Here is a 26,672-nt window from a genome sequence, read left to right as displayed (position 1 = left end):
AGGTCCCAAGTAGGCAGAGAGGCAGGCAGAGATGGCGGGGGGGGTGGGGGGGAAGCAGGCTCCCTGCTGAGCAGAGAGCCCGATGCGGGGCTCAATTCCAGGACCCTGAGATTATGACCCAAGCCGAAGGCAGAGGCTTAACCCACTGAGCCATCCAGGTGCCCCCCTGGAGCACATTTTAACAAAATAGTCCCTCATGGTTTCTGGCTGGGGGGCTGGGGGGCTGGGGCATGGGTGGAACCTGGGGACAGTGCGGGCACTCTTGAGTATCTGTGCTTGGACACAGGCCCCTGGGGCCATGCCTTCCCTGGGCTATGGCTCATTGAGCCCAGTGGTTTTCTAGAAGCACCGGGTCAGCCCGGAAACTCTGACCCCCAAGTGCTCCCGCTTTGTCTGGTGCTGGCCCCGCTCTCTGCTGCCTTGGGAAGAGGCATTACAAGGACTTTAATCTCCTACTGTCAATAGCTTTACGGTAAAGTACACTCAGGGTTAGCTCTCCAAATGTCAGAGCCAGGCGCAGGCCCTCTGTTTGGTACTAACGTGTGGCATTTACTCTGCAGGTTCCAGAAGGTGCGTGGGTTTGGGAGGTCTCTCTGCCCAAATACAGGTTAATTACCAGCACTCTGACAGCAGTGCCCCTAGCCACGATAGAGGGGGGCCCCAAGGCCTGGGTAAAGACCCTCACGGGAGGCAAATCGCTTTGTGCAGTAAAATGACCCAGGCTGTCCTCATTTCTGCCCTCCTTGGGATTTCACCCCAGGCCTGAGGCAGCTGTACTAATGACCCTGTGATCTTTGTCTCTGTGTTCAAGGCTACCCCAACTTTGTGGCGACCTACGGCCGCGGCTACCCTGGATTTGCTCCTAGCTATGGCTATCAGTTCCCAGGTGAGTGTCTGTGTCTCCTGGTGCTTTGGAAGCATGGGAAATGGGCTGCATCGGAGGGGAGGCAGGAGGACCCCTGAAGAGAACACAGCTCGTACACATGCCCATCCAGGGAATGACCTGTAGGTGCTGAAGTTCAAATGCACTGAACTCCAGGGACAAGTGCTGCTCAGTGTCTGATGAGTCAGAGTACTGCCTCTGTGCTGTGTATTTGAGAATGGCAGCTTTCGGGGGGGTGGCCCGGAGGGAAGGAGCTGAGTCAGGAGCCCTCCCTCTGCCCACCCTCCATGGTCTGGAGCCTGTTACCAGTTCTCTCGCTGGATTGGACTCTTACCTTCTGTCTCTCTCATCTCCCCCTCCCTCCCTCCTTCCTCTATCCCCTCCTCCAGCTCTGCCTGGTGGCCTTGGCTTTGAGCCCTTCTGTGTGTAGCCGTGGTGTGCTGTTGGGGTTTGGGTTAACTGTCCTGGGTGGGGGATGTAGATTCACCCTCCCCCGAGTGCAGGCGTCAGAGGCTCGAGGCAGAACCTATGACAGTGCCCATTCACATGCCCAGGCGGCCACAGCTCCTATGTAGCCGGGAGGTCTGGGACCCCCCCCACCTGAGGCAGGCAGCAAGCACAGGCATGGCCTTGCAGGGGTGGGAGGCAAGGTGTTGAGGGAAGCGATGCTGATGGGACCTTGCTTGTCCCCTGAAGGGGCGAGCCCACATTCCCAGACCTGGAATGTAAATAAGAATATGTAGGGGTGGACAGGACAGCTGGAGTTTCTAGAGGAAGCATTAGGAATGGAGTTTGGTCCTCTTGGGCTCTCTGCTGAGAAAGGAGGCTCCCTCGGAAGCTGATTGGTCATCCTGCCCAGACCCAGAGGCCTTGGAGGCCCGGGGAGCAAGGCATGGCCCTTAGAGGACTGTGTCCTGAAGCCAAGGAGGAGGACTGAGGGGAGCACATGATGATCTCCCCCAGCATTTTCACATCTCTACCAGAGTGTTGGGGTGGAGGAGGATGTTGCAGAGGAGGTCAGGAAGCATTTGGGGCATTTAGAGCCATGTCCTGTCCGGGACAGATCATCCATCGGCAACAGAAGCCCCAGGCTCTTGCCTGTGGCTGCAGCTGGTCCTCTGCCATCTCTGGGGCTCATCACTGTCTTCCGGAAACAAGGGGTTTGGGCAGGGCAGCCCTTGGGGCCTGTGCACCTTTCCGACTGGAGGGGGAGGGGGAGGGGAGGCGGATACAGCAGCAGCAGTTCTGGCTAGAGCAGTGCGAGTGGGGAAGACTTCCCCATGAGCCTGTCCCCTGGGACCAGCATCTCCACGAGGGCAGGGGTGGGGGGTGGCCTCTACAGCAGTTGGCTGCTTTGGGGGAGCTGCAGGCCTCTCGCTACGAATAGAGAAGTCTACTCTTCCATTAGATTTTCCCATCTACAGATGGGGACCCTGTTCCCAGGCTCATTAGCAGCAAGAAGCAGGTCTATGATTTAGAACCAGGTGGACTGGCTCTTAGCTGCCACATTGCTCCCTCTCTCTGTCGTCTGTCTGTCCAGTAGGATCCCGCTAACCACACACAGCTACTCTAATTTAGATTTAAGTTAAAATGAAGTAAAATGGAAATTCCCATTTCTCTGTCATACCAGCCACACTTCACTTACCCAGTGGCCATACGTGGCTAGTGTCTGCTGTTAGCACAGCCTGTAGAACGTTTTCTGTGAAAGTTCTGTTGGATGGCACCATTCTGGAGCACAAAGAAAGAGGTTGGGGGAGTTGTGTGTGGTCCACACTCATATACACATGCATACACACTGTCCCTCCCAGGGAGACCTGGCATGTCATCGTCCCTAGTCATTTCTTGCCCATCTTCCTCAGCCCGGAAGCTGGTGGCAGTTTGAAGAAAGCCTTTCATCTCCTTCCCTCCCCTGGCTTCCTCACCAGGGTTCAAGAAGACATAGAGGCTCCATCCTGGCTCCCTGAGAATGTCTCGCCACTCTGCACACCTGGTGGGGCTTGCCTCCCTTCACAGTCAGGTTGCCATTGCCCCCTTGGTGCAGTACTAGTCCCAGGCAGGGAGAGCTGGGGGATCCTGATGTGGAATAATTTGGGGGGTGACAAAGTGGATCCCATGCTAAGCTGTGTCTCAGGGATCTGTGTCCTTGGATCTGTCCTCAGCAGACATATATGCAAGACAGAGATGCAAGAGTGACCAACCAAGGCTGGGTAGGATGAGATAGAGCCTTCCAGCTGTGCCCAGCCTGTCACCATAAGCCAAGGCTTTAGGACCAGGGCAAGGGTATGAGGGAGCTGGTGTGGGCTAGGAACGACCAGGTCCAGGGCCTGTGTGTCACGGTCCCTAGCTCCTGCGACTTAATGCAGTCGGCTGGATTTGCTTAGGGCAGGAATGGGACATTAAAATGTCTGGACAGGGGCTCCCTGACCCATGGAACGTGGCTGTTCTCTCCTCCCCTGGCCATCAGATTCTCCATTCTCCACTTCTTACCCTGGAGGTCTCTTGGGTGTCCTCACTGATGGCCACAAAGAGGCTGTCAGTGGCCACAAGAGTGAGGCCACGTGCTGTTAGGGAGGGGCAGCATGTGGAGTCTGCCCCTCCATCCAGGCCGGGAAGGGGGTGGCCCAGAGGCTGGACCCAGCTGCCATTCCTTCCGCTGTCCCCAAGCAGCCTAGGCAGTCCCCGATAGTGTTCCACTCCAGAGCTCATGACGCGGTGGCTGCCCTCAAAAACGAAACTTGACTCTGCCTAGAGCCTCCAGCCCAGCACGGGGTCTCTCAGTCGGGAGTTTTGGAACATTCTAACATCCTTCTCCTGTCCCGTGCCAATAAGGAGTGTCTTAGACGGTCTGGTGAGGAGGAGGCTGGGGGGCAGAGGGATGGCCCGCCCGGGGGAGGATGGCTCAAATCTGCCCCCTGCTCACCCTGTCCGCTTGACTCCATTGACTTCTCCCAGCACTCTGAGGTCCTGTGAGCCAGTGACATCAGCGCAGCTGTCACCACCAAACTGCCCTGAGCTTTCTGCTTTGTGATCTTTCTTTTCCGTGTCCTCACCACGTACCCCCTCACCCAGGTCCCACCTCCAGTCTCTCACAGGGTATGTGGACGCCGCACCACCCCCCCCAGCCTCTCCGTGGTCCCATCCTAGCGGGGCAGCGTGAGTGTGAGCCAGGAGGAGTGACAGGACGCCCAGGCCCCCCGAGAGCTGCTTACGTCCTTCATCCTGTGGGTGTTCACTCACAGACCATGTCCCCAGTGTCCCCCATCAGGACAAAGGGCCCTGCATTTGACCTGCCCTCCTGGGCTGCTCGCTGGCCAGCAGAGCCCACTTTAGGATTCTATGCGATTAAGTGAGAGCCTGCGATACAGAGGGCTCGACACTATGGGTAGTTGTTCGAGGGAGGAGTAGCTCTTTTCTAGAAAGACTGAGGGATGAGCCACGACTGTGGAAGTGGCTCCTTCTTCCCAGGCCCAGATGTCCAGCGCGTACACCCCTGCCCTGACCCCCACCCCGCAGGATTAGTACTGGGGCTCAAGTAATCATGATTCTCATCGGTGGCCCCTGCTGTTTCCTCTCTCTTCCCTCCCCCGACCTCCCGGACTCATTTCAGTTTAATCTGTTAATTTCTGTTCTTATTTCACTTTGCAGACTATTTGCCGATTTTACAAGACATAATTTTTATCAACTAGCTCTTTAAGAGAGGCCTAACACACTGGGGTTTGCTACCATTCCTCGAGAGAGGACACAGCCCCAGCTGGGGCCACCCCGGCTGTCATTGTCCACTGAGACTGTCCTAGCTGCCTGTTTGAACGAATGTTCTTTTTCTCATTTTTAATTCTTGGAAAAGACTCAAGTCCTCATTGCTTCACTTAGTGGAAAAAAAAAAAAAACTTTTTTTTCTTCTGCAGTCCCTTCCCATTTTGCTTCTTGTACATACTGTGAATGCCCCCCTTTTCCCAGCACCCTCCCTTCCCTACCTAGAATGTAACGGGGCCCAAGGGCAACTTCTCACAAACTTCGTAGCGACGCCTCCTCAGGAGAAGCCAGGAAACAGGCATCAAATTATTTTATTATTATTTTTAAGATTTTATTTATTTATTCATTTGACAAAGAGAGATCACAAGTAGGTAGAGAGGCAGGCAGAGATAGAGAGGAGGAAGCAGGCTTCCCACCAAGGAGAGAGCCCGATGCGGGGCTCGATCCCAGGACCCTGGGATCATGACCTGAGCCAAAGGCAGAGGCTTTAACCCTCTAATAAATAGCGACCAAATAGGCTTCTTGGGGCATTTCATGGGCTGAGCTTTTAGTGCTGGTGGCTCACAGGCATTGGGGATCCATAACTTAGAGCACCTGTGTCCTGTGGTGGACAGTACCAACAGTGAAAACACAAACACACACACACACACACACACACACACACCCCACCACCACTACCCTGTTCTGTAAACACTAATGTGAAAGACGTAATCTGGAAGAAAAGCTCTATCTGAAAAACCATCACGATCTGGTTGTCTTTGTGTCTGGGGGCCAGGCACTCCGTGGCTGTGAACATTAATGATATGTATGCACGTGTCTTTGAGAAGGGACATCTCAGGCCGTGTGGCCACAGATCCATGCCGGGTCCCTCCTTCCACAGCACCCCATCCACACTGGTCTTGCAGTTCCTGCTGGTATCAGGGCCTCTTGGCCCGTCAGGGTAGGAGGGGACAGAGCACACGGGGCCAGTCCTAGGCAGGTGGGCACCCCCTGATGATCGGTCACTTGGAGAAGGGCTTGCTTCTCCCATGGTCCTGACCCCCTCTGCTTCCCCCGTATAAAGTAGCCCCACTTGCTGGGATTCCCGCAGTACAGCTCAGCAGCGCCCTCAAGAGCCACCCCCTTGTTCCCGCTCCTGGTTTGTGAGAAGTGACCCGCATGCTTCCACCTGGTGCATCTGACCGGAGCACATTCCTCTGTTTGAATGTCACTGTCCTTGAGACCCAACCTGGGCGGCTTTGCTCATCTCATGCAAGATGCTTGATGTAATCATTGGTTAGTTTCCTGTTATTTTCCTGCAGGCTTTTTCATGAGTGTTGGTGTTGTTGTTTTTGTTTTTTAATGATTCTGTGTGGCTCCCTGCTCCCACCCCTGCTTTATTTTGTTTTGCTCTGAATTGCTTTGCTTTGGTGAACTTGCCCCAATATGCTCGCCTCACCCGCATTTTTGCCATTGTGAATTTTCTTCATCTCTGTAAATAGTTCATCTGTGCTGCTCCCTAATGACATTTTATTTTTTTCCCCCTGTAAGTGACTGAGGTAGAAAAATAAATTGTTTACCACGGACATGCTGTGTGCTGCCGTCTCTTAGCCTGACGGTGTCCTGTTCTTGCTCCCGGGGAGGTGAACGCACTACAGTAACAGCCTAGCCCAGTTTCTGAAAGCATGTGGACTTCCCGCTGGCTGCCTCCTGTCCCCAGCCCTCCCCGCTGCCCCGCATCCCCTGCACTTGCTCGGGCTGGTCCTGTCCTTGAGCAGAGGGGCACAGCAGCTGTGCATAGCAGCTGCGCGGCCCGCCCCGGTGCCCCTTGTCTGCCATCACTCTTGCCCTCTGGGGAAAATGCCCCTGGAACAGCTGGAGCCCCTCACTTCTGTGCACCAGGTGTGTGTAAGCTCATACGCGTACTCATGCGTGCTGGCCGACGTGCAGTTTGCCCGTGCTTTGCCTTGCTGACTCCCCTGAACGGTGCAGGTTGGGGGAGGCCCCCGTGTTTCTGGAACGTGAAGCTGGGAGGACCTGATTGCCAGGTCCCCCACTTGGCCATGCAGTACCATGTGACCCGGAGCAAGTGATGTAGCCCTTTCAGCCCTGGGAATAATAATAGTGCCTGGGTAGGTTGTTAGAATTAAGTAGGGTAATAAATACGTGTCTTGGGTTTATGCTGTGTAAATTGGCAAATACTGTGGTAAATACTAGGGAGTTTTAGAAATTGTGTTATTATGCCACTCTGCAGAGTGGTTGTCTCTTCCTCGTCAGCCTCAATGGAGCTGCCTTTTGGTGGATCTGCTTATCAGTGAAAGTAGTGCTATAGGATCCCCCAAGCGAAGCCAGAGAACTGCTGGGACTTCGTTCCGACCCTTATGCCCTACCCCTGCTCCTCCATCCCTAGCCATTTACTCATTGTCAGGCACTTGATCTGGACACGAATGAGACACCCTCCTTCAAGATGCTCTTTGTCTAGTCATGAGGCAAGTGCTTAGCTAGAAAGAGGGAATTGCTCTTTGCTACGAGGGGACAACAGTGGCTGCTTCTCCAAGCTAGGGTGCTGTCAGGAATGGCCCCATAGAGAAGGCAACATCAGAACTGGGTCTTGCAAAGTCAAATAAAATCAGCAATGTAAAGAAGGAAAAGAAATATATCCCAGGCAGAAAAAGAAAGAACACACAAATGTAAGAAAACACAAAGTAGTGATGGCCTAAACAGAATAAGAATTTGTTTCTCTCTCTCATGTAAAAGAAGCCTGGATTTGGTTTCACAGTATTAGAGGTCTGGGTTTCTTTTATCTTCGTGTTCCATTCTCTCCAACATAAGACTACCTCATAGTCAAAGAAGACTGCCCAAGCTCCAGCCATCACATACTCATCCCAGAAGAGCACATCTCTTCCCTTTAATACTACTTCTCAGAAGTTAAGTGTGGCACTTTGCTTAGGTCCCATTGATCAGACTTTAGTCACATGACTGGCTTTAGCTGCAAGGGAGCCTCAGAAATGTCTTTGTTTCAGGTAACCACATGCCAGCTAAAAACTAAGGAAGAAAAGTGGAGTTTATACGGGATAATAATAATAAATAAAATAATAAATAATAGTAAATAAAAACATTAAATTAAATATTAAATTTTAAAATATTAAATGTTAAATATTAATAAAATTTTAAATTAAAAATAATAAAAGTAGAATAATACAGTATACTTAGCAATCTGGCACAAAGCTGAGAGAGGAAGCAGCACAGGTCCCATAGATTATGCAGATTTCAGAGTATGGGCAGCTGGCAGGAGCAGTTCGGGGTGGGGGCATGCAGGGGGACAAGGCAGAAGAGGGCGGCAGGGCTGAGTCATGGTGGCTTGTGAGTCTGATGCAGGAATTTAGATTTGATCCCTAAAGCAAGTGGAAAGTCCTTAGGGAATTTTAAGTAGAGGAGTAAGGTAGCCAAAATGAATCGTAGAGGTGGGGGCCAGTGGAGAAACCATGGGGTCACCTCTGTTCCCTTCTTCCTACCCCTTTACTTCCTCTCCACCTCACACTGTCTCTTGACTCCATTCCTCTCCCTGCCTCAGGCTGAATGGGGGCCCTGTGAGGGTCCTTCAGCTCTGGTGGGGACCAGCCAGGTTGGTGCGGCATAGCTCCGTGCTGCCCCCTCCCTCCTAGGACAGTTCATAGGGGAGCAGCCAGGCAAGCCACCTTCTGGCTGGGGACACCCTGGGCCTCTGGTCCTGGGAGTTCCAGTTTGTGCTTGTACCTCTCCAGCAGTGGAAAACAGGTTCTGCCTCGGGTGCGGATGTTGACGGATGGCTACTGGCCGCCTAGAGAACTGGCTTCAGAGCGATTTTGAGGCCAGGTCCTCACTCAGCAGAAAGCCAGGCTGTGTTCCTGATTAGCGATGCCTGCGGGATTGCTGGATCTGGGACTCAGGCCCACTCACCACGGATTTTGCTTTTCTTATTTGTCTAACGATGGTTCTTGGGTGCCGGGGGATTTTCGGTCACTCTAGGAGATGGCTGTTCTGTTTCACATGAAGGAGGCAGGGTGGTCTGAGGAGAGGCGCAGGAGCTCAGGGACACCCTGTGCCCTCGGGCGGAAAGGCCTCAGTAGGGGCTGCTGCAAGGTAAGCTCCAGTCAAGTCAGGCTGGTCCGAGGAAAGACAGTGGCTTCATGGTCAGTCTTGTCCTGATGGCGGTGGCTTGAATGTGGAAAGCAAAGCGTGGAGAGCCCCCGTTCTCCTTCTCGGGAGGGGAAGGAGTTTGCAGTAACCCGGATTTCGGGGTGGGGGAGGAGCAGCCTTGGCTATGGGGGATGGGCTGCTCCTGATCCTGCTACTGATCCAAACTTGTCGGTTTGGTCCGATGTATGACGTCTTGTGAAGTGTCTGGAAATGCCATTGGCTGCCACCCCACAGGCCTAGGATCCTGCCTGGATGGGTCCCCTGGACCCCGGTGGGGAACAACTCCGGAGCCCTTCCATCTACCCCTTCTTCCTGCCCCCACTGCCCCCCCACCTCGGCTGATCTTGAACTACTAAGATGAGGTGGTTGGTTTCCCAGGTACGCAGTCGGAACCTCGGGCCCCTGTGCCCGGGTGCCCGCAGCGAGGTGTTTCAGTTCTATAAACGAACACTCCCTTGTGAAGAAGGCCCCTCATGACGCAGCAGACACCCCCCCCACGCCGCTGCCCCTGCACATCTGTTCCTCGCCCACCCTGATCCACACAGCCCTGCAGCCCCCACACTGGTCTGCAGGGATTCTGCTCTTCACAGACTCCATCCAGGGGCCCATTTTAAATCGCAAGCTTGCTCCTCCTCCGACCAACCCCTCCCTGCCCCCTGGCCCTGGGTGCCCTTGGGCTTCTCCTCTGTTTGAATGTGGAAGGCAAGCTCAGTCAGGGAAACGGGTCTGCTGCTCTGGAAGAAGACAGGGGAGGTGCCACCACCCCAGCCCCGAATCCTGGCTGCAGGCTGTTGAGGGGCCAAGGGGGTGGTGGCCAGGGGGCTGTGCCTGGGCCAGGCGGGCATGCGTGGGCCTCACTGTTGTGCCTTCACTTAATGTGGAGAACCAGGAGCTGACGACGCTATTCCCAGATGAAAGCAGAGCGCAGGGCCTAATAGGCACTTAATAAATGTTTGCGGAAATGATTCAGAGCGATCTGAATTGACGTGAATTGCGGGTTTCACTTTCGATCAGCTTTCCGTGCCTCTTAAAGCTCTTGTGCATAAATAAAGGGAAATGTAACCAAAGGGAGCGCTCAGCTCCCCACTCCAAAGCCCGGAGCGCAACCCAGTATTCTCCCAGGGCCAAGTCGGGATACCCAGTGCTTGCCCTCAGCCTGCAGGGAGAGTAGGGCCTCCTCCGGGCTCCATGTCCACAGCTGTCCAATGGGGCTGTTGACTGTTGCCCCACTCCCTTTCCTCACAGGTTGCAAAGAGGGGCATTGGGATCAGGCATGATCCAGTGCTTGGGGAAAAGCAGGGGGTCAGGGAGTGGGGGTCGTGTCCGAGGAGAAGGAGACCCTGCAGAGACAAGGCGGGGACAGCACGAGGGAGGCTGCGGGCCTGGCTTCATCCCTCCTCCTCCTGGGGGCTGAGCGCCACGCCCACCGATCCCATGTCCCCCTGCACTGCCCCCCTTGCTCTGCTCCCACCTTTCAGTGTACCCGTACCCCCAGGCTTACAGAGTCCCGCTCAGCCTGCCAGCTTGAATGCAATCACCTTGCTTCAAGCCCTTCAGGTTTCATTTCCATCAGCAAAAGCACATAAAAACTGGCCACTTAAAACACAAAATAACCACAAAATATCGCATCTGGAATTATAGGCAGGTGGCAGTGGCCGGCTTGAGGGATCGGCAGTCATGCCTTCCACGACAGCCAAGGACAGACCAGAAGGCAGAGGCTCTCATGCCCTCCTCCTCCAAGCTGAAAATAGGAAGCAGGGTCCCGCCCAGAGACGTTTGCCGCAGGGTGCAGCCCAGCTCAGATCCCCTGCCCCTGCGAGATCCTGACCCTGGGGTCACTCCCTCTCATCCCTGCACCCTTAGTTTTGAGGGCGGGGGCACAGGCATGTTTTCTGCAGCGTGCTGGAGATGGTCTTCGGGGCCTGGCCCAGGCCAGGTCCTCTCCAGGCACAGGGATGCCAAGTGAGCAAGCAAGGAGATGGGTGCCTGGAGGACATCCCACATGTGGCCAGATGTGTTCCTATGCGGTGTGACTGGTGTGCCAAGTGAGCACAGGGGAAGGGGGAAGGACCCTGCTTGGGAGGCTCTCAAGAAGGGGTGGCGCCTGACCTGGGTTTTGAGTCAGGAACAGAGTTTCACCGGCAGCTGATAAGGCAAGGGTGTTCCAAACCCTGAGACTAGCAGGTTAAAGGCACGAAAGCATCCTACGTCTTCCTCCCTTGCATTCCTGCCTCTGTCCATTGTAACCCTCCCTCCCACCTCGGGCAGATCCTGCGCCATTACCTGGGCCAGGACAGCTGGAGAAGAATAGACGTGCTGTTGCCCTTTCAGGGCATTTGTTGGGGGGAAGAGAACAGGGTTCCACTGAGACGGAAGGACCCAGAGAGGCTCCGCTAGCCGGGGCCTCCCCAGAGGAGCTGTGAGGAGCCGAGAGCGCCAGAGCCCCGGGATCCACGTCCACACCCGTGGTCCCACTGTCACAGGGACACGTCCCTCCCTGAGCCCCCGCGAGCCCCCGGCCTGCCTCGGTCACGTTACCCCACAAAGTTAGCTATTGCGCTTCAGATAAAACCTACCCTTATCACTCACAAGCAAATTATAAATGTTATCTACGAAAGCCCTTCGGATGTGAAATGTCATGTAAATTAATAGGATTTTAGAATAGGAAGTCTCCAGAGGGAGTTCTCAGCTCCACTACTGTTATTACCTTGGGCAATAATAATAAAAATAGAAATAAAAGTTCTTACTGCACTTACTGATGGCTTGCCTGTGCCAGATAACTGCGCTGAGCACCCAGTGCCGTCATGTCGCTGAGTGTCCCAGCGGCCCGGCCAGGAGGTGCCCTTAGCCACATTTTCAGAGGAGCAGAAGGAGCCGGGGATGGAAGTTCCATCTCTTGTCCTGGGTCCCAGCGAGTGCGGGAGATGGCATTTTACCACCTTGCTGTAATCGCTGTCTGTACAGTTCCCTTGAACCACGCTGGCCCTGGAGTCCTTCCTCTGTTAAATGGAACTAGCGATGTCCTCCTTGCAGAGCCGTGGGGCCGGCTTACGAAGGGGACCCCAGCCTCTCTAGGATGGGCCCAGCTGGAGGGGACTTTCTGGGTCCTTGGCCTTGGAAAGTGCCACCATGGCAGCTGCTCTTATTCTCTGGCGTGTGATAACGGGTTTCTTACTGTCAAAGCCATGTTCTTCTATAGTACAGGTGAGGAGACAGGGGTAGAGAAGGTTCCAGCATTTGCCCTTCCAACTCGGGCTGGCACGCGAGTGGTATGCCGTGCTGTGAAAACTGTGAGATGTGTCTGTGCCGCTTGGTAAATAACAGCGGCCCTGTGTCCCCAGCGCATCTCCCTTACCACCCCGGGCTGCCCCCCAAGACTCTTGGACCATTCCACAGTCCACCAGTCCCAGTGATGCCCAATACAGCAGTGGTCTGCCATTCAGCACAGAAGCACCTATGTCAGGAGACAAACAGTATGTGTGTTTTTGGTGGGAGGGGCTACATTTTACGCCAGGGGTGGGGTTGAGGTCACAAATGTTCATTTACTCACGGAGTTAGTGACGGGGCCAGGATGGGGGCCTGGGGTGTTTGAGCAAGAAGTCTCGGGTGCTCCAGGCTTCAGTGTTCCCTGTCCTGGTCCATAGAGGTGGGTGCTACCGGGGTGCTCTTTGGAACTGTGCTGGGGCAGAGCCATTGCAGAGCCTGGGGAGGAGACCCGAAGAGACTCAAGGCCATTTAGATTTAAAGGGACCAGCAGGAGACCCTGTGGGGAGGAAGCAGGATTTTTGACTCAGCATCTAAAATTTGGGGAGCCAGGAAAAGTGTGAAGAGCCATGCAAACAGCAAGCCCTAGAAGGGGCAACAGTTGGGCCAGTGGTTTGTCATGACACCGCTGGGGGCAGGTTGGTGAGCATCTCACAAGCAGAGACCTCGGTGCTTGTGAGCGGGGGCAGGGAGGACGTGCTTTCATGGAAGGAGAAGCTGTCAGAATAGTTGCTGCTGTGTCCCTTGAAACGACGTTGTGGAGTGCCTTGTCTTGAAGATCTTGGTCCTCGGTCTCAGGGAGACGGGCAGATAGTGCACAGAGCAACGGGGAGTGGTTTGGGAACCAGCTCCCTGCGGCCATCCTCGCTCTTGAGGTCTTGCTGGAGAGAGAACGTGATGTGGAACGGAGTGTCCTTGGGGGGCCAGCAGCCGGAGCCAGAGCACATGTCCTGCCTCAGCTGATCCTGGTGCCGGCCCCGTTTTGGAGCAGGATTTGGTGCAGCCACACCGGGGCTGGAGCTCAGCTAGAGCAGACCCAGGTTTGGTTCCAAACTCGATGGGTCCATGGTGGAGCCCTCCCTTCTCCCTGGCAGAGTGAGTTGTAGCTCCCCTGGGTCCAAGGCCCTGCTTCTTGTTGGCTGATTTCTTTTCCTTCCCAGGGAGCTGGTTGTGTGCAGCGTGGTCCCACAGACCGAGCCCCCCTTTCTTGTCAGAGACTAGGCCACTGTGGGCTCCATGAGGGCAGACATGGGAATCTCAGTCACTGCTCTGACCACCATGCTTAGAACAGTGCCTGGAGTATAGTAAGTGCTCAGTAAATACCATGAAGAGAGAAGGGGTCTAGAAGTGGGGAAGGCTCGAACATAGCTTCCCTGCAGAAGTTCTGGGTCAAAGAGAGGGGCTGAATCCCCAGCTCTACCAGTGAGGGGCTGGAAAGGCCCAGGGAGGAGGATGCTGGGCCAGAGCCCCCATGGAGCGCTCAGCTTCCTTTTTCCTGGAAGAGCCCCAGCACCTGAGCAAGCAGGCCCTGAAGGGTGTTCTCAGCTCTCCTCCTGAAGCCCTCAGCCCCATGCTCTGAGCTGGGAGCCAGGCCTGGGTGGAGACCAGGACCCGTTCCTGAGTTTCGTTATCCGGGAACAGGAAGATGGGAAGCCACAGAGCCCCATGTGGGGGTGGGGGGCAGCCCTCGCCCCACTGCTGGCACTCGGGGGCACGGTGATGGTAGGCAGTGCATCGTGCTCCCTGAGCACCCTCTGATCAGGAAGACACACAGCTTTCACTGCTGGTGGGCACCCAGGGGCTGCGCTTGCCTCTCCTGGGAAGCTTCTTGTCATTTCCAAAGGATGCTCCCTGACTTGGCCATGCTTCCACAGACCCTTTCATCCAAACCAAGGCTCTCTGACGACCAGACTGTAAAACCTCTCGAAGGTTTGATGTGTAGCGTACTTTCCCTTTATCCCCGTTACGACATCTGCAGAGAAGATGAAGCTAAACAGCAATTGCATTAAAAGTTGTTTGGGAGGAGTGTTGTGCCATCCCTCTGCTCTAGGTGCCAACACCCTTAGGGCTCTCTCGCTCTCTCTCGCTCTCTCAGGCGACACCCGGAGCCTCTTGCTTCCTTTGGGCAACTGGGAGGACCCAGGACCAGGCCTGAGCTGCACGCCCTTCCCCTGCCTGTGCCCAGGCAGGGAGGCCTGGCCTTCTCGTTGGTCCCTCCGCCTTCTACCCCACACTCTCGCCAGCACCTGAGCCCCAGCAGGAGCCCTAGCCCTCTCCTGGGGGTGGGGAAGGCAGTGGAGAGGGGATCCCCATGAGAAGGGCACTGTTGGTGTCCTTAGGGAATGTCAGTCTTGCTCCTAAAATGGTGGGTGGAAATCAGATTTCCTATTTTGAATGCCAGGAACTTGGGTTTTGTTTTTTTCCTTTTTTTTCCTAATGGACACCTGTTAGCTTTCTTCAGAGCAGAATTTTACAGCTTGATCACAGCCGTGGGTCCCGTTGGTAATCAGTTGTCCCACCTCTTCAGGCCCTTTCTAGACCCCCTAGGTCCTCCTATGCACCATCCATCCCCTTTCCACTCACACCCCCAGCAGCCGCTGCTCGCTCTGCACAAAGGTATGGATTTCCTTTCAAAGAACCAGCCCCGGGGGCACGCCAAGCAGGTCTGCCCAGGAGGTGGGCAGGGCCCTGGGCCACTCAGATGACAGATGAGAGCGTTTTCTAAAGTCTTCCACGGCGTGTTTCCTACGTTCTGGGTGACTGTCTCTTCTCGGGGTGGCTTCTTTTGGAGTGTTTGGATTCAGTGAGGCAACAGTGGGTTTAGCCAAGAATGTTGGAATCATCTGAAGAAAGTGTTGGTGGGGGAGATGCAGGACGTGCTGGGGTAGGGGGCAGAGAGTGGTCTGAGCAAACGCAGCAGAGGAAAAATTGCCTTCCTAATGGAGCCTTCGGGATGGGAACACACATTACAAGAGACCGTTATAAAGACTCCCTCAAAGTCCCAGCCTGCTGGAGCCCCCAGGAAGCTCTGAATTCTCTCATCTCCTCTTTCTGCGAGAGGCACAGAGGCCCGTGGACTTCTCCAAGGTCACAGAAATAAGTAGTGACTGTGCCGGAGCCGTCTCCCCGGCAGCCCGCTCCCAGGCAGGCATCTTTTCATGCCGTGCAGGGAGGAGGATATAGGGAAAGAGGTGCCCACGCTGACACCCCGCAGCCGGGAGGAAGGAGCACCGTTTCAGTGTAGACTGCCAGCTCAGCCTTCCCTAAGTCAGGGTTCTCTGCCTCCACAGTGTGTCAGAAGCATCTGGAAGGCCTTTAAAAGCTAGCGATGGGGGCCTCCCCTGATTCTTAATGTGTTGTGAAAGCTCCCCCCAGCCAGGCTGGAGCCCCGCTGCTCTGCGCGGAGTCCCCGCCGTCGGTCTCAAAAGAGACATGGTCCCGAGGAGAGTCACAGCTGAATCTCCGGGAGGGCCTTCCTTTCCACAAGGAAGCAGGGTGACGGACTTGGGCCGATGTGCGGTGCCATTGAACGTCTTAAAATTTTTGAAAGCCTTTACACCAAAGGTGTGAGCCCTTGGCCGTGCCCTGGGATCACCCGCAAAGCAGGGAAAGGTCCCACTGTGCATGTGGGCTGCAGCCCAGAGCAGCTAAGTCTGATTCTCTGTGGAGCCAGGTCTCAGGATTTGTCAAGGCTCCCCGGGGACCAGGGAGCAGCCCCCCACCCCCCAGGTCTGATTCATTATGCTCCCGTGCATTTGAGCTTGTCCCCCTGGGGTTGGAGGGTTGTGGGAGGAGAGGCAGCTCCACACGCAGTGAAGCCACCGTGCAGCAGGGACTTCCCGCGCCGGCTCTCAGGCACCCTCCCTGGGTTGTCCTGAGCCTCAGCAGCTGGTGCTCCACCAGCTGGTGCTTCTTTGGGGCAGACTCTGCACTAGGTCTTAAGTGGGACAGGGGGCTCAGGCCCTGCCCTAGAAGAATTTGTCAGCCAGCAAGAGATTTGCACATCAAAACACCTGCTTCAGGGAGGCAGGAACCAGTGCTTCCCAGGAAGCATCCAAAGGAGAATGCCCTAGAATTCTCAAAAAAAATCTAAAGTGCCATTGACTTCTAATTTGCCAGTTTCTCCCACCTTGGAGAAGTCCAGGGAAGTGTCTCATTCACAGTCAATGGGATGGTGACAGCTTATACTTAGATGAGTTATGAAGCCCAGAGGCACCGCTTTCCAGGGCCAGAGACCTTGGCATCAGGAAGATGGGTTCATGCAGGCTCAGAGGTGAGGGGACAACAGTGGTTCTCCGGCCACACGAGCTGGTTACTCAGGTCCCAGAGAACGGAAGCGCCGTGCCCAGGTTACGCAGTGAGGCCAGGGCAGCAGGGGATGGAGGCTGGGCTCTGACTCCAAGCAGGGTGACCCTTCTCTTCTCCCATCGGAAGGCTAGAGCACCTTCAGACTAGCGAGACTGGGTCTTCGGATTTGACCTCCATTAAATAAGGCATGGCACCTGTGTGTACCTGGAGTTAAGCCTCAGCATCATTCTTTTGTTGCCTGGTACCCTCTCCGTGCATGCAGGGGGCTCGAACAGCAGGGGCAGGCCTCATTCCTAACACCCAGGCTTCTGGGCGGGCAACCTATGCCCCCAGACCCTGAGTTTCTGTCAGCAAAACATCAGGTTCTTAGGTGCCTGATATACTGCTAAAGAAGGAGAAGTGTTCGAGCAGGAGGGTCCCGCCAGCCTCCTTGGCCCAGTCACTGTAAGAGCTGAATGGAACGCATATGCTAGTCTTGAGATAGGGAACTTCAGCTCCGCTAGAATGACATGAGGTGGCTGGGACAGTGTGGAGGATGACAGGCCACTGTTCTAGGTAAAGCATTCCAGCCTCTCCCATGTGCTTATGACTCTCTGGCCCTGTGGGCCATCATGGGGAGAGTGGAACAGCCCTCTGTGCAGGGGAGTCCTGTCTTAAAAGTGGGGCTGATGGCTGGACAGGCCTCCCCAAAAAGACACCTGACATTCATTGACCTCCTGGCAGGAGTTCATCTGAGGATTTTGTGTATATTAATCTTGCTCTCCTACCATCACCTCCTTTACAGATGGGGACATGAAGGCACAGAAAGCTTAAGCACCTTGCCCAAAGTCACACAGCTGGTAAATGGCTGAGCCAGGATTTGAACCCAAGATTTGTGCTCACCTGCCTCACAGGAGGCCTGGTTGCTCCCTTCCCATTGGCCAGGCAGGCTATACGAAGCAGGAAGCCTCTGCCCACATTCCCGGCAGCAGAGAGGAGATGGTCATCTATTCTGGGCAGTGAGTAGGGTGCTGGGGCAGCCAGGGGTTCTGCCTCCTGAGCCCTGTCAGCCTTCTGCCTAATTCCCCCAAGGTCTTCTCCTGGGTACCCCTGGCCGGGACAGTTCTCTCCTCCGCAGCCCAGACCGCCTCTCCCTTCAGAAGTAAAATGAGAGGCTTCCCAGACAGCTAGGCCACCGTAGATGACCCCTGGCTCCTCGGGGCCTGGGGAGAAAAGCTGAAAACAGGACCACGAGGCAAGTCTGGAAGGCTTCTCCTCCCTGCACCCGCAGCTCTTCCAGGTCCGGGTCTAGTCCAGGGGGCTCATCTCCACCACAGTCCCTGGGCTGGGGCCTCCTGGTCCTCAGGTGCCTCTCACTGTCCTAGAGACAGGCTGTTCTCCATCAGGACAGCTCGAGGCCCCGGGTCGTGATGCTTCTTTGGCCTCTGATAGCCCCTTGTGTCACCCCAACACATGCGCACACGTGCACACACACACGCACCCCACTGTTCTTGGGTCTGGGTCTGGGTCTGCCCATCCCCAGCAAGCCCAGCCACCAAGGAGAGTCCATGGGGCCCCCCTGATAATAGCACTGAGCTTATCCACTAGGTCATCTGAAGAATACACGTGGGGTGACCAGTGCAGCGGAACTGCCTCGGAGGGTGGGAGGGGGAATGGCAGGGAGCTGGGAAGTGATCTGGGACAGTCCCACAGAGGCTGGGCTGGGGCCGCTCAGGGCGTCTCAGATGCAGTCACTTCGAGGGCTGCAGGCTCCCTCTCGTGTGTCTCCGGTGTGGGGGTGCAGACTACGCTCTCCTCCCTGGCCCTCTTCTCACACCTGTCAGTCCGCTCAGCCCTGTTTGATGGTTGAGATGAAATTCTAGCCCTTAGCGGTGTCTGATGCTCAGTCTCCAGCAGAAACCTTTATCTGAGATTAAGGATAATGGATTTCCTTTCTTGGATAAGTTTTTTTTCTTTCTTCCTCTTTCTCTCAGACTCTTTTTTTTCTGGTCAAAAATGCGCTTGACTCCAGAAAATAGCCCTTTTGTTAAATGTCTTTTTTATTGACTAAACTCGCCTCCCTCTGGTTCTGCACCCCCCCCCTCCTGCCATGGACATCTTTTCAGGCTTCCAAGGAAACCGGTGAGGAGTGCAAAAGAATAAGTTGACCTTCCTTCTCTCCCAGCCCACTTCCTTCTCCTTCGGGGTCCCCTGAGCTCTGCTGCGTGTGCCTGCAGCGGGGGAGGGGGGGTGCCTAGTGTGCAGAGGTTGGGACAGGGAGAAATAACTCCAGTTCTTATTTTCCTTCAGCACTTCTTCTGTCACCCACATTTCCAGAAACCTAGACCCTGCTTGAAAGAAAGGGGGAAAGGACTTGGTGGGGGAGTGCCTTCGTGGGTGTCAGGTGGCAGGGTCCGTGGTAGCCGCCATGGGGGAGGGAATGGCCTCCTGGCACATGTGGGGCCTTCATGGGAGCTGGGAGACCCGTTCCAGCAACCAGGGTTGACCTTGTACCCGTATTTCACCTGGATCTTTCTTTTTCCCCCTTCAACAGCCCTATTACCATATTTAAATGCAAGTATGTCTTTTTTCATTGACATTTTAAGTAGCTTAGCCTGACCTTTTTAGAGTAGCTCGTTCCCTTTTGAACTTTTTTTCCTCCCCAGTAGTTCCATGTAGCTAGGATAATAGTCTTAGAGTTTAGTGGGCTTCTAGTTTCTGCTGTGTTTGGGGGATGGCTCTCTTTCTATCCCTTTGTCCCTACTCCCACCCCGCTCCCTGCCCCCCATGGTGCATGTGCTTCCCCACTGTGTCCTGTAGCAGGTCTGTATTTGGAAGGCCCAAAGGCTGAAGCCCAGCAGCTGTCTGGCTGCCCGTTGTTCGCTGCTGGCTTCTGGCCCATCATTTAAAACCACAGCCTTTGGAAGTGGGGCTTGAAATCAGGCCTCGAAAAGTCTGCCTGGATGGCAGATGGCGATTGCTCCGTGTGTGCGTGAGTGTGTCTGTGTGCGTCCCCACGTGTGACTGTGCATGCGTGATGCTAGTGGCCAGGAGAAGCCCAGGGGAGAGGACTAGCCCACCTCTTCCTTCCCCTGGACATTCTGCAGCCACGCTGGGTCACTTTCTCCCTTCCAACCTTCAGTCCCATTTCTGGGACAGCCTTGCTGCTCCGGGTGTTCTTAGCTAGGCAGACACTTGATGGAGACCCCTAAGACACCCTTCACTGCCAGCTTGATCAGGATGTGGAACTCAGACAAGAGGCCGATTGAAATCCCCATCATGTGCCTCAGGAGACTGAAATGGAGAGATAAAGCCACAGGGCTCACTTCACATTGGTCCTGTGGCTACCCACTCCCTCCCCCAGCTGCCTTCTCGTGTGCTCGGGCAGTCAGCCGGGCCTCCCAGCACACCTCACCCTCCGGCCTGGGGCTGAGACGATGCTAGTACAGGCTTTCCAGAGTCCGGACCAGCAGAGCCTCAGGAGAGCAGCTGGAGTTCAGCCACCTCCTGGCCCAGGTGCCTGTGCTGCCCGGAGGCTCAGGGCCACTGGTCGGGGCCGGGGTGGAGGGTGGTTCCTGGGCCATGCTTGGCGATGCCATGGACACACCCTGGGGGACCCTCTCCGTCATGGCAAGGACAGCAGGGACCCTGCCCTGCTCCCAAAAGAGGATCCTCCTCATCCTCTTAGATTATTTCGGTGTGCCTTCTAGAAGTAGTTTCTGTGGTAACCTTTGTGTAGGAATCAACCAAACACACCTGAAGGGGCTATGCCTTCCAGAAGCCTGAGAGCGGCTGACCTGGGTCCCTCCTAAAGGCTGCCCTGAGGAGACCCCTTCTGGCTCCTAGCCTTTGGAGGAGGGGGTGGAGCACGGCCTGTGAGCCCGGGCTGTGCCGGGGGGCCCCTTCCAGGTTCCGACCCTCACTCCAGCTCCTCTCTCCCTGCCAGGCTTCCCAGCAGCGGCTTACGGACCAGTGGCGGCGGCGGCGGTGGCGGCTGCAAGAGGATCAGGTAGGGAGGTGTGCGGGGCAGTCGCTCCCAGGCATGCCCCAGTGTGCGGGGGAAGGTAAAGGCCCTGTTGGATCTGTGTGGCTGCGTCTGTCCACTACTGTCACCACAGCCCAGAGGGTGGGGACAGGGGGGCGCGGGCGAGGCCCTGCCACCCCAGGGCAGCTCCCAGTGCGGATCAGTCGCAGGACTGCAAACCAAAGGTAGAGTCTTACTCTCTCCTCGAAAACAGAGCAGTGACCTTGGTTTTGACTTTGGACGGCCCCCTCACCCCACAGCCGGCTTCAGGGCACCCGCGGCATTTCCCTCGTTGGCTTTCACTGCTTCATGAGGCTCAGCCTTCCTTGGGCCTCTGACCTAGCCAGAGAAGATCCGGGTTGTGCGAGGGAGGCTTCTGGCCTCCAGGCCCCTGCTGCCCCTGGCAGGTGGCCTTGCTGATTCAGCTCAGACCCTGGTCCCCGGAGGCCAGAAGTAGGGCCAGTCCCGACCTCTGTGAAAGGGAGTGATTTCTTGAAGCCCCTGTTGTCTCCCAGGCTCTCCTCAGAGCAGAGACCGGAGAGTTCCTGGACTCCACCTGACAAGGGAACTGGGGTTTTTCCTTTCCCACAAAACTGCCCTGGTCCTTTGGTCTCTAAACCCAGCCTCTTAGGAGGTCTAGAGCCCCTCAAGTGAGGTGGGAGCATTTTCCCAGCAGCCCTGTGGGTCCGGCTGGAGCTGGTACATCTACGACGCGGGCCCCAGGGCGCCTCTGTCCCTCTCCCCCAGATGCTCCCCGCCTTTCTAAGCAAACTGGGCTGCCGTCGTGTGCCGGGCTCCCCGGGAGGCTGCCTGGAATCCGTGCCCCAGCGGCGGAGGGGCCCCTGCTCCTCCAAGACCCTCCCCACCATGCCCCGGGGACAGGGCAGCAGAGCACCCCAGGGAGCAGTTAGGGACAGGGCGCTGAGGAGGGTGGGGGAAGGGAGGCGCTGGTGGGGTACCAGGAAATGGGGCATTCAAAGCCCAGAGGGTAAATGCCAAAACCCAAACCCTCAGTGGTAAGAGACTGGCACAGTGAGGCCCTTTAGAAACATCAGTAAAAATCCGTTCCATGCAAACTGGCACTGCCTCGAGCTACAAAGGAGCCACTCCCTGGGATCACCCACTGGGGATTTGTTTGGAGGGGCCAGGAGCTCTCTGGGGGCTGCTGAAGGCCAATTAGCCAGAGAGCTGGGCGCCCGCTCAGCCTCCAGTGGCCCCCACCTGCCCGCTGGCCAGTGTCCCCTGGTGCCCCTGCCCTGGGGGCAGGCGCGCCGCTGCCTGGTGTCTCCCTGTTCTGTTTGGTTTTTTTAACTTGAGTGCTTTTTGGTATCGTTACAAACAAGCCTCTGTCCTACCTGTGCCTGGTGGGAGGGACGACAAAAAGAAAACTCGAGATTTTTGAGTGTTGTTGGTTGTTTTCTCCGTTCAGTTTCTTTCTTATTATAACTTGGATTATGAAACTAAACTTTAACCCGAAATTAACCCTGCCTCTCTCCCCACCCCCATTCTCCTTGACTTCATGGCAAGTTTAAAGGGCAGCATGGGGTTCTTCGCAAGTCTGAGAGCGGTCTCCCCGTGGCCCGTGCCCCCCCTCCGCCACCCCCACCCTCTCACGGACCCCCCCCAGAGCCAGGCGGGAGTCCCACCCATTTCTCCCCAACTCCTAACCCCAAACTCCAGAGCCATCTCCAACCACACTTTTTTTTCCAGGGTCAGTGGTGTTTTATTTGTAGCCATTTCCATCGGGAGCCAAGTCTCCCAGGGGCCATTCGAGGTCAGCCATGCTCATCGCCGCACTGTTAGTGAATTCTATTCAGGAGCGTGCTCCCAGACCACCTGCCCCACACCAGCCTAGGTTAGTGCAAGGAGTAAATCCTCAGCTCCGAGGTGCCTGGCCCCAAGGGTGCAGGCTTGGCCAGGAGGCCACAGGGCACCCGGCAGTACTGCCTGTGGGTCAGGGTCTTGGGATGAGCCCCAGGGCGACAACTAGACGGTGCCTGCCAAAGTCAGAACACCGCCTGGGCTGGAAGACACCTGCCTCTGTATAGACAGTGTGGCTCAGCCCCTCATCACCATCCCAGTCTTTGGACCTGGAGCAGGGTTACAAGGTTGGGGAAAGAAGATCTCTGCCTGTCTTTCTTTTAGCGTATTTTGGCCTGTAAGGACTGTCCCCTCTCTCCCTCTAGAAGATAATCTGGACTCCGAGCCTGGTGAGACGGCCAATTATTTACCTGTTGTGGTGGCCCCTCCATGGCATTTTGGCAAACGCGTGAGAGGGACGGCACAGACTGGTTTGAGTTTGTGCATCAGCCCGGGCCAGCAGGTGATCGCTGAAGGCTGACTGCCCAGTTCTCCCTTCCCCTGCTCCTGCAACCCTGCGCACCCTCCTCCCGTGCCAGCTCCTTCCCGGGGGACACGGGTGTTCCTTCTGCCCCCCAAGCAAGCAGCTTCGGCTGTTGGAGGGCATCCCAAGCCCAGGCACTTCGTCTATAGGAAGAAGCTGGTACAGGGAGTCTGTGGAGTACCGACCTTGAGCTTGGTACTCCCCCGAACCTGGCAGGGGACTCCAAAGCGCAGGAAGCGTGGCCTCCGCTCCCCAGGGCATGGCTGTCAGGCTTGGTCTAGGGATCAGGCATCCTGTGAAAGGAGGGCCTTTCGTTTTTGTCCAGCTCCACAGTTTTGTTTTGTTTTTTTCTCCTTCCATATTTTGATGTACCAAGGGAGCTTCCTGAGGTAGAAGCACCTGCTGAGGGCCGTGGGGAGGGGGGAGCAACTCGGATTTCGCTCAGGTTGGCAACTCGTATCTGTCAGGGCTATGGTGTCAGGGTAGGAGGTCCAGGGGGGGCCTTGAGCTCTGCACCCACCTCAGCCGACTCCTCGAGGCCAGCCTGCCCGCCTTTTCCTAATTCACGCAGGACCTGAGGTGAGCAGGGCTCAGGAGACCCCCCCGCCAGGCGAGGTCCCTGCCGACTCCTAGATGACTTCACTATCAGTGGTCACTTTTCTTTTACCTTCACCGGTAGTCTGAAACGTCATCCTTTCTTGTGCTCAGTCGAGAGTTCGTTTGTTTATTTTGATCGTGCTCATTCAGTTCTGATGGCCTCATCCCGTCCCACCCAAACCTAAGTCCAGTTCGGTCAGCGACCCCAGACACACACACACACACACACACACACAGGTGAGGGGAGTGGTTCGGATGCTCAGGCTGTTTTATTTCCGGGTGACATCACGGGGTGGGTCTGTGTATCATTCGAAGAGCTTCTGAGCCCCCTGCCCGCCCCCGCCCAGCCCATCTCCAGCCCCAGCCAGGACCCCTTACTGTACTTTATACTTGCCAGCTTTATTCCAGTCTAGTAACATGAGCTCCTGACGGTGGTGGTGAGTGCGAGAGTCATGTTTCTGTTGTCTTTTCTCTTGCTTGGTTGGGGCTGCGGTGAGAGAGTGTCTCTGAGGCATACTTTCCCGCCTCTCTTACACTAGGATCTGCACACCTCCTCTCAAACACTCTTCTGAGCACGCTCAGCGGGAAGGTTTGTCCACACCTATTAATCCTCTCTCAGTGTCCAGCTTCCTGTTAGTACCAGCTGGTTTGCATGTTTTTGCTTGTTCAGATGAAAACAGTTCAAGAAACAAACTCATATCCAACTCTCGAGAAATGTCTTTTTTTTGTACACTTTCGTTTTCGATTTTTTTTTTATTAGTCACGACTCCAAAACACCTGTTGTCCAGTAAAACATTTCACACCTCCCCTGCCTGTTCTTAGAGTGTATGTCTCTGTGGGACTGAACTAAATGCATGCACTGTAGTAGATGTCCTGGTATTAGCCGTAGCCCTAGAACATGCATTGTTGAGTTGATATTACAGGGTCTCTGACAGCCCGGCCCAGCACGGCTGCCGGCAGGACAGCGCGGGGGACCAGGAAGACAGGGGGCTCCATATTTTCAATGTTGCCAAAGGGCTTGGATCCATGTTCTCGCCATCAGCCACCACCACCTCCCCTCACGCTCCCTGCTCCCCCAGTCCAGCACTGGGCCACCACCCCCAGCTCTAGCCTTCCTCACTGAGCTCGCTGGCGACCCTGTCTGTGAACAGAACTGGGATCGGAAGGAGTCTGACCGTTCATCCTTGTTCTCATCTTCCTCGTAGGGTTCTTGACCAGAGCAGGTCTTGTCTTCTTTGTCAAGGCCCACCGGCAAGGCTCGTCCAGGCCCTCGATGCCTTGGGTCCTTTGCCAGCTCACGTCCGGCCTGTTGGGGGGAACAGGTCCGCATGGCGGTCCTGTCTGCATGGTCTGGTCCCCAGGGCGGAGAGGAAGTGAGACGTGGTAGGGAACGGGATTCCAATCTTACAATCCTGGGTCTGCAGACAGGGAATGCATTGGGTCCTGGCAAAGGTTAGCATCGGTTCTTATGGTTGGTGAAGATGAAGGAGAAGCCTTTATGTGTGCCCTCCAAGGAACGGGTGGGGGTGGGAGGGGGGCAAGTGGCGTCAGAGTGGCAACCTTCCTAGTGTGGAGGTTATTAGCACAGCTCTGTGGGGGGGAGGAGGGGAGGGGATGAGAGGGAAGGGGAACCCGTGACATTCGGAGAGAAGGCTGCAGTTTCCCCCCACCTCGCCAGGAAGATTCCCCAGTCCCGCAGCTCTGCCCTCGGCTCAGGGGCGTGGGCAGTCCGTGTCCCTGGACACGCCATCTCCCCTACATTTGTGGGGACAAGCCGTACCCGAGTACCAGAGGTCTCTCCAAGCTTTTGCAGATGGCTCCAGTCTTCACAAATTGGTCAAATAGTAGTTGCTGCCTGGGACCTGCTCTTTAGTCAGGCTAATTGGTAGCTCTGACGTAAAGCCACAGGAGGACACCATGGGACCTGAGGCTTCAGGGGATAAGTTATCTGTTGTGGGAGACGGAAGCCCAGGACGTCACAGCGTCCGTGGCATTCCCAGAAGAGTGTGAGGTGACAGTGGAACGGTGGCGAGAGGTCAGTGGCTGCGTCCGCATGAACAAGGATTGCAAGTGAGCAGGCCAGTCAACCACTGGACAGAAGGAGGCTCCCAAAGCCCAGGAAGGGAAATCTGGGAAGAGCCGTCCTGCAGGGGCGGGTGGGAGGAGGCAGAGGGAAACGTCTGGAAGCAGTAAAGCTTCCAGGGCTGCCAAAGCTGCCTACTGACGCAGGCTGCTGAGCAGGAAGGACGGTGGGACAGAAGGCAGAGAGAGCGAAAATCCCCCTTATTGGCCGAAATCCGGGGTCTGGCTCTGCTCAGAGAATGGCTTTGCTACGCTGTGACTAAACATCCTAACCATTTCGGTTCCAGTAGGTACAACGAACAAAAGTAGAATCCAACTCATGAGGGAAAGGAAATGGTTGAACTTGAACCATAAAGGGGAGTGGGTGCAGGTGTGCATGCAGCAGGCCTGCCCATCCCACGCCTCCCCTCTTGGTGTTTTCCATGTTCCCCATGACACCCTTCACCTTACAGGTGCTGGGGTCCAAGGGACATGAACAACAGCGTCCCGCCCACACTCCTCCAGCTGCCGGAGGGATCCGGGAATTACTAGCATCCTTTGTGGCGTACGGTTTAGGGTTCCTGGATGTTGTTTTCTTTTTTCTTTTTTTTTTTCTGGATGTTGTTTTCAACAAGCAGGCGTTGAAGGTCTGCTCTGTGCCGGGTCCCGAGGAATATAAAGGCAGACAACATGTCTTGCCTCCAGTGGTCTGAGAATCCGGATCCCTCCTGCGGAGAATCCCTATTTCCCATGACGCATTGCTTCTCACACTGCCAGCTTCGAGTAAAAAGGAAAATGGATCCACGGGTTGCCTCCCTTTCTGAAGCTGGCTTTTCTGCGTCTCCGTCAGCAGGCTCCGATGTGCAGAAAGGGGAGCTATAGGGCAATCATCTCTTCTTTGTGCTGGCAGCAAGCGTTCTCGGGGGATGGCGGCCCCAGGACGGCCCAACTGGGGGTAGGGTCATGGGGACGCATCTCGCTGGGAAAGAGCCCCCATCTGTGGCTGCGGGACAGAGCCAGCACGGCAGCCCAGAGGGAGGGCAGATCCCTGACCCCTTACAAGCAGCTGCCGCAGCCGGCCAGGCTTGTCTCTCGGTCCGCCGCCTCGTGTCCTGGGGATGGGCAGCTTGTTTCTCAGTTTGTCACTCAGATCTTCGTTTCTGGGAGGGCCGGGTCTTTTGCCACCAAGAGACCTGCCTTGGATTTCAGTAGATCCAGTGAATTTATCATAATGTGTGGAGCTTCCCGTGGCTGACCTCTGCTTCGTTCATTTTCCAGGGGCTTTTGGACCAACCCTGTTG

The 26,672-nt window shown here is 55.8% G+C and overlaps 1 protein-coding gene across 5 annotated transcripts in view; it reads left to right on the top strand.

Moving 5' to 3' along the window:
• The window catches only part of MSI2 (musashi RNA binding protein 2), a 381,411-nt gene that overhangs the window by 334,033 nt on the left and 20,706 nt on the right, over positions 1 to 26,672 (top strand). For 3 of the 5 annotated variants that reach the window (XM_044248612.1, XM_044248610.1, XM_044248611.1), the window contains 2 exons: positions 812 to 886; positions 20,292 to 20,354. In XM_044248612.1, the coding sequence (XP_044104547.1) occupies positions 812 to 886; positions 20,292 to 20,354 (138 nt within the window). Of the gene's footprint in view, positions 1 to 811; positions 887 to 4,528; positions 4,986 to 18,899; positions 19,131 to 20,291; positions 20,355 to 26,672 lie in introns of those variants that run through there. The other 2 variants (XM_044248613.1, XM_044248615.1) reach the window with 2 other exon arrangements.

Source organism: Neovison vison, chromosome 5 (genome assembly GCF_020171115.1).
Source record: "Neovison vison isolate M4711 chromosome 5, ASM_NN_V1, whole genome shotgun sequence".
Classification (NCBI taxonomy): Eukaryota; Metazoa; Chordata; class Mammalia; order Carnivora; family Mustelidae; genus Neogale; species Neogale vison.
The sequence above is the reverse complement of the archived record's forward strand: the minus strand, read 5'-3'. Positions and strand labels throughout refer to the sequence as shown.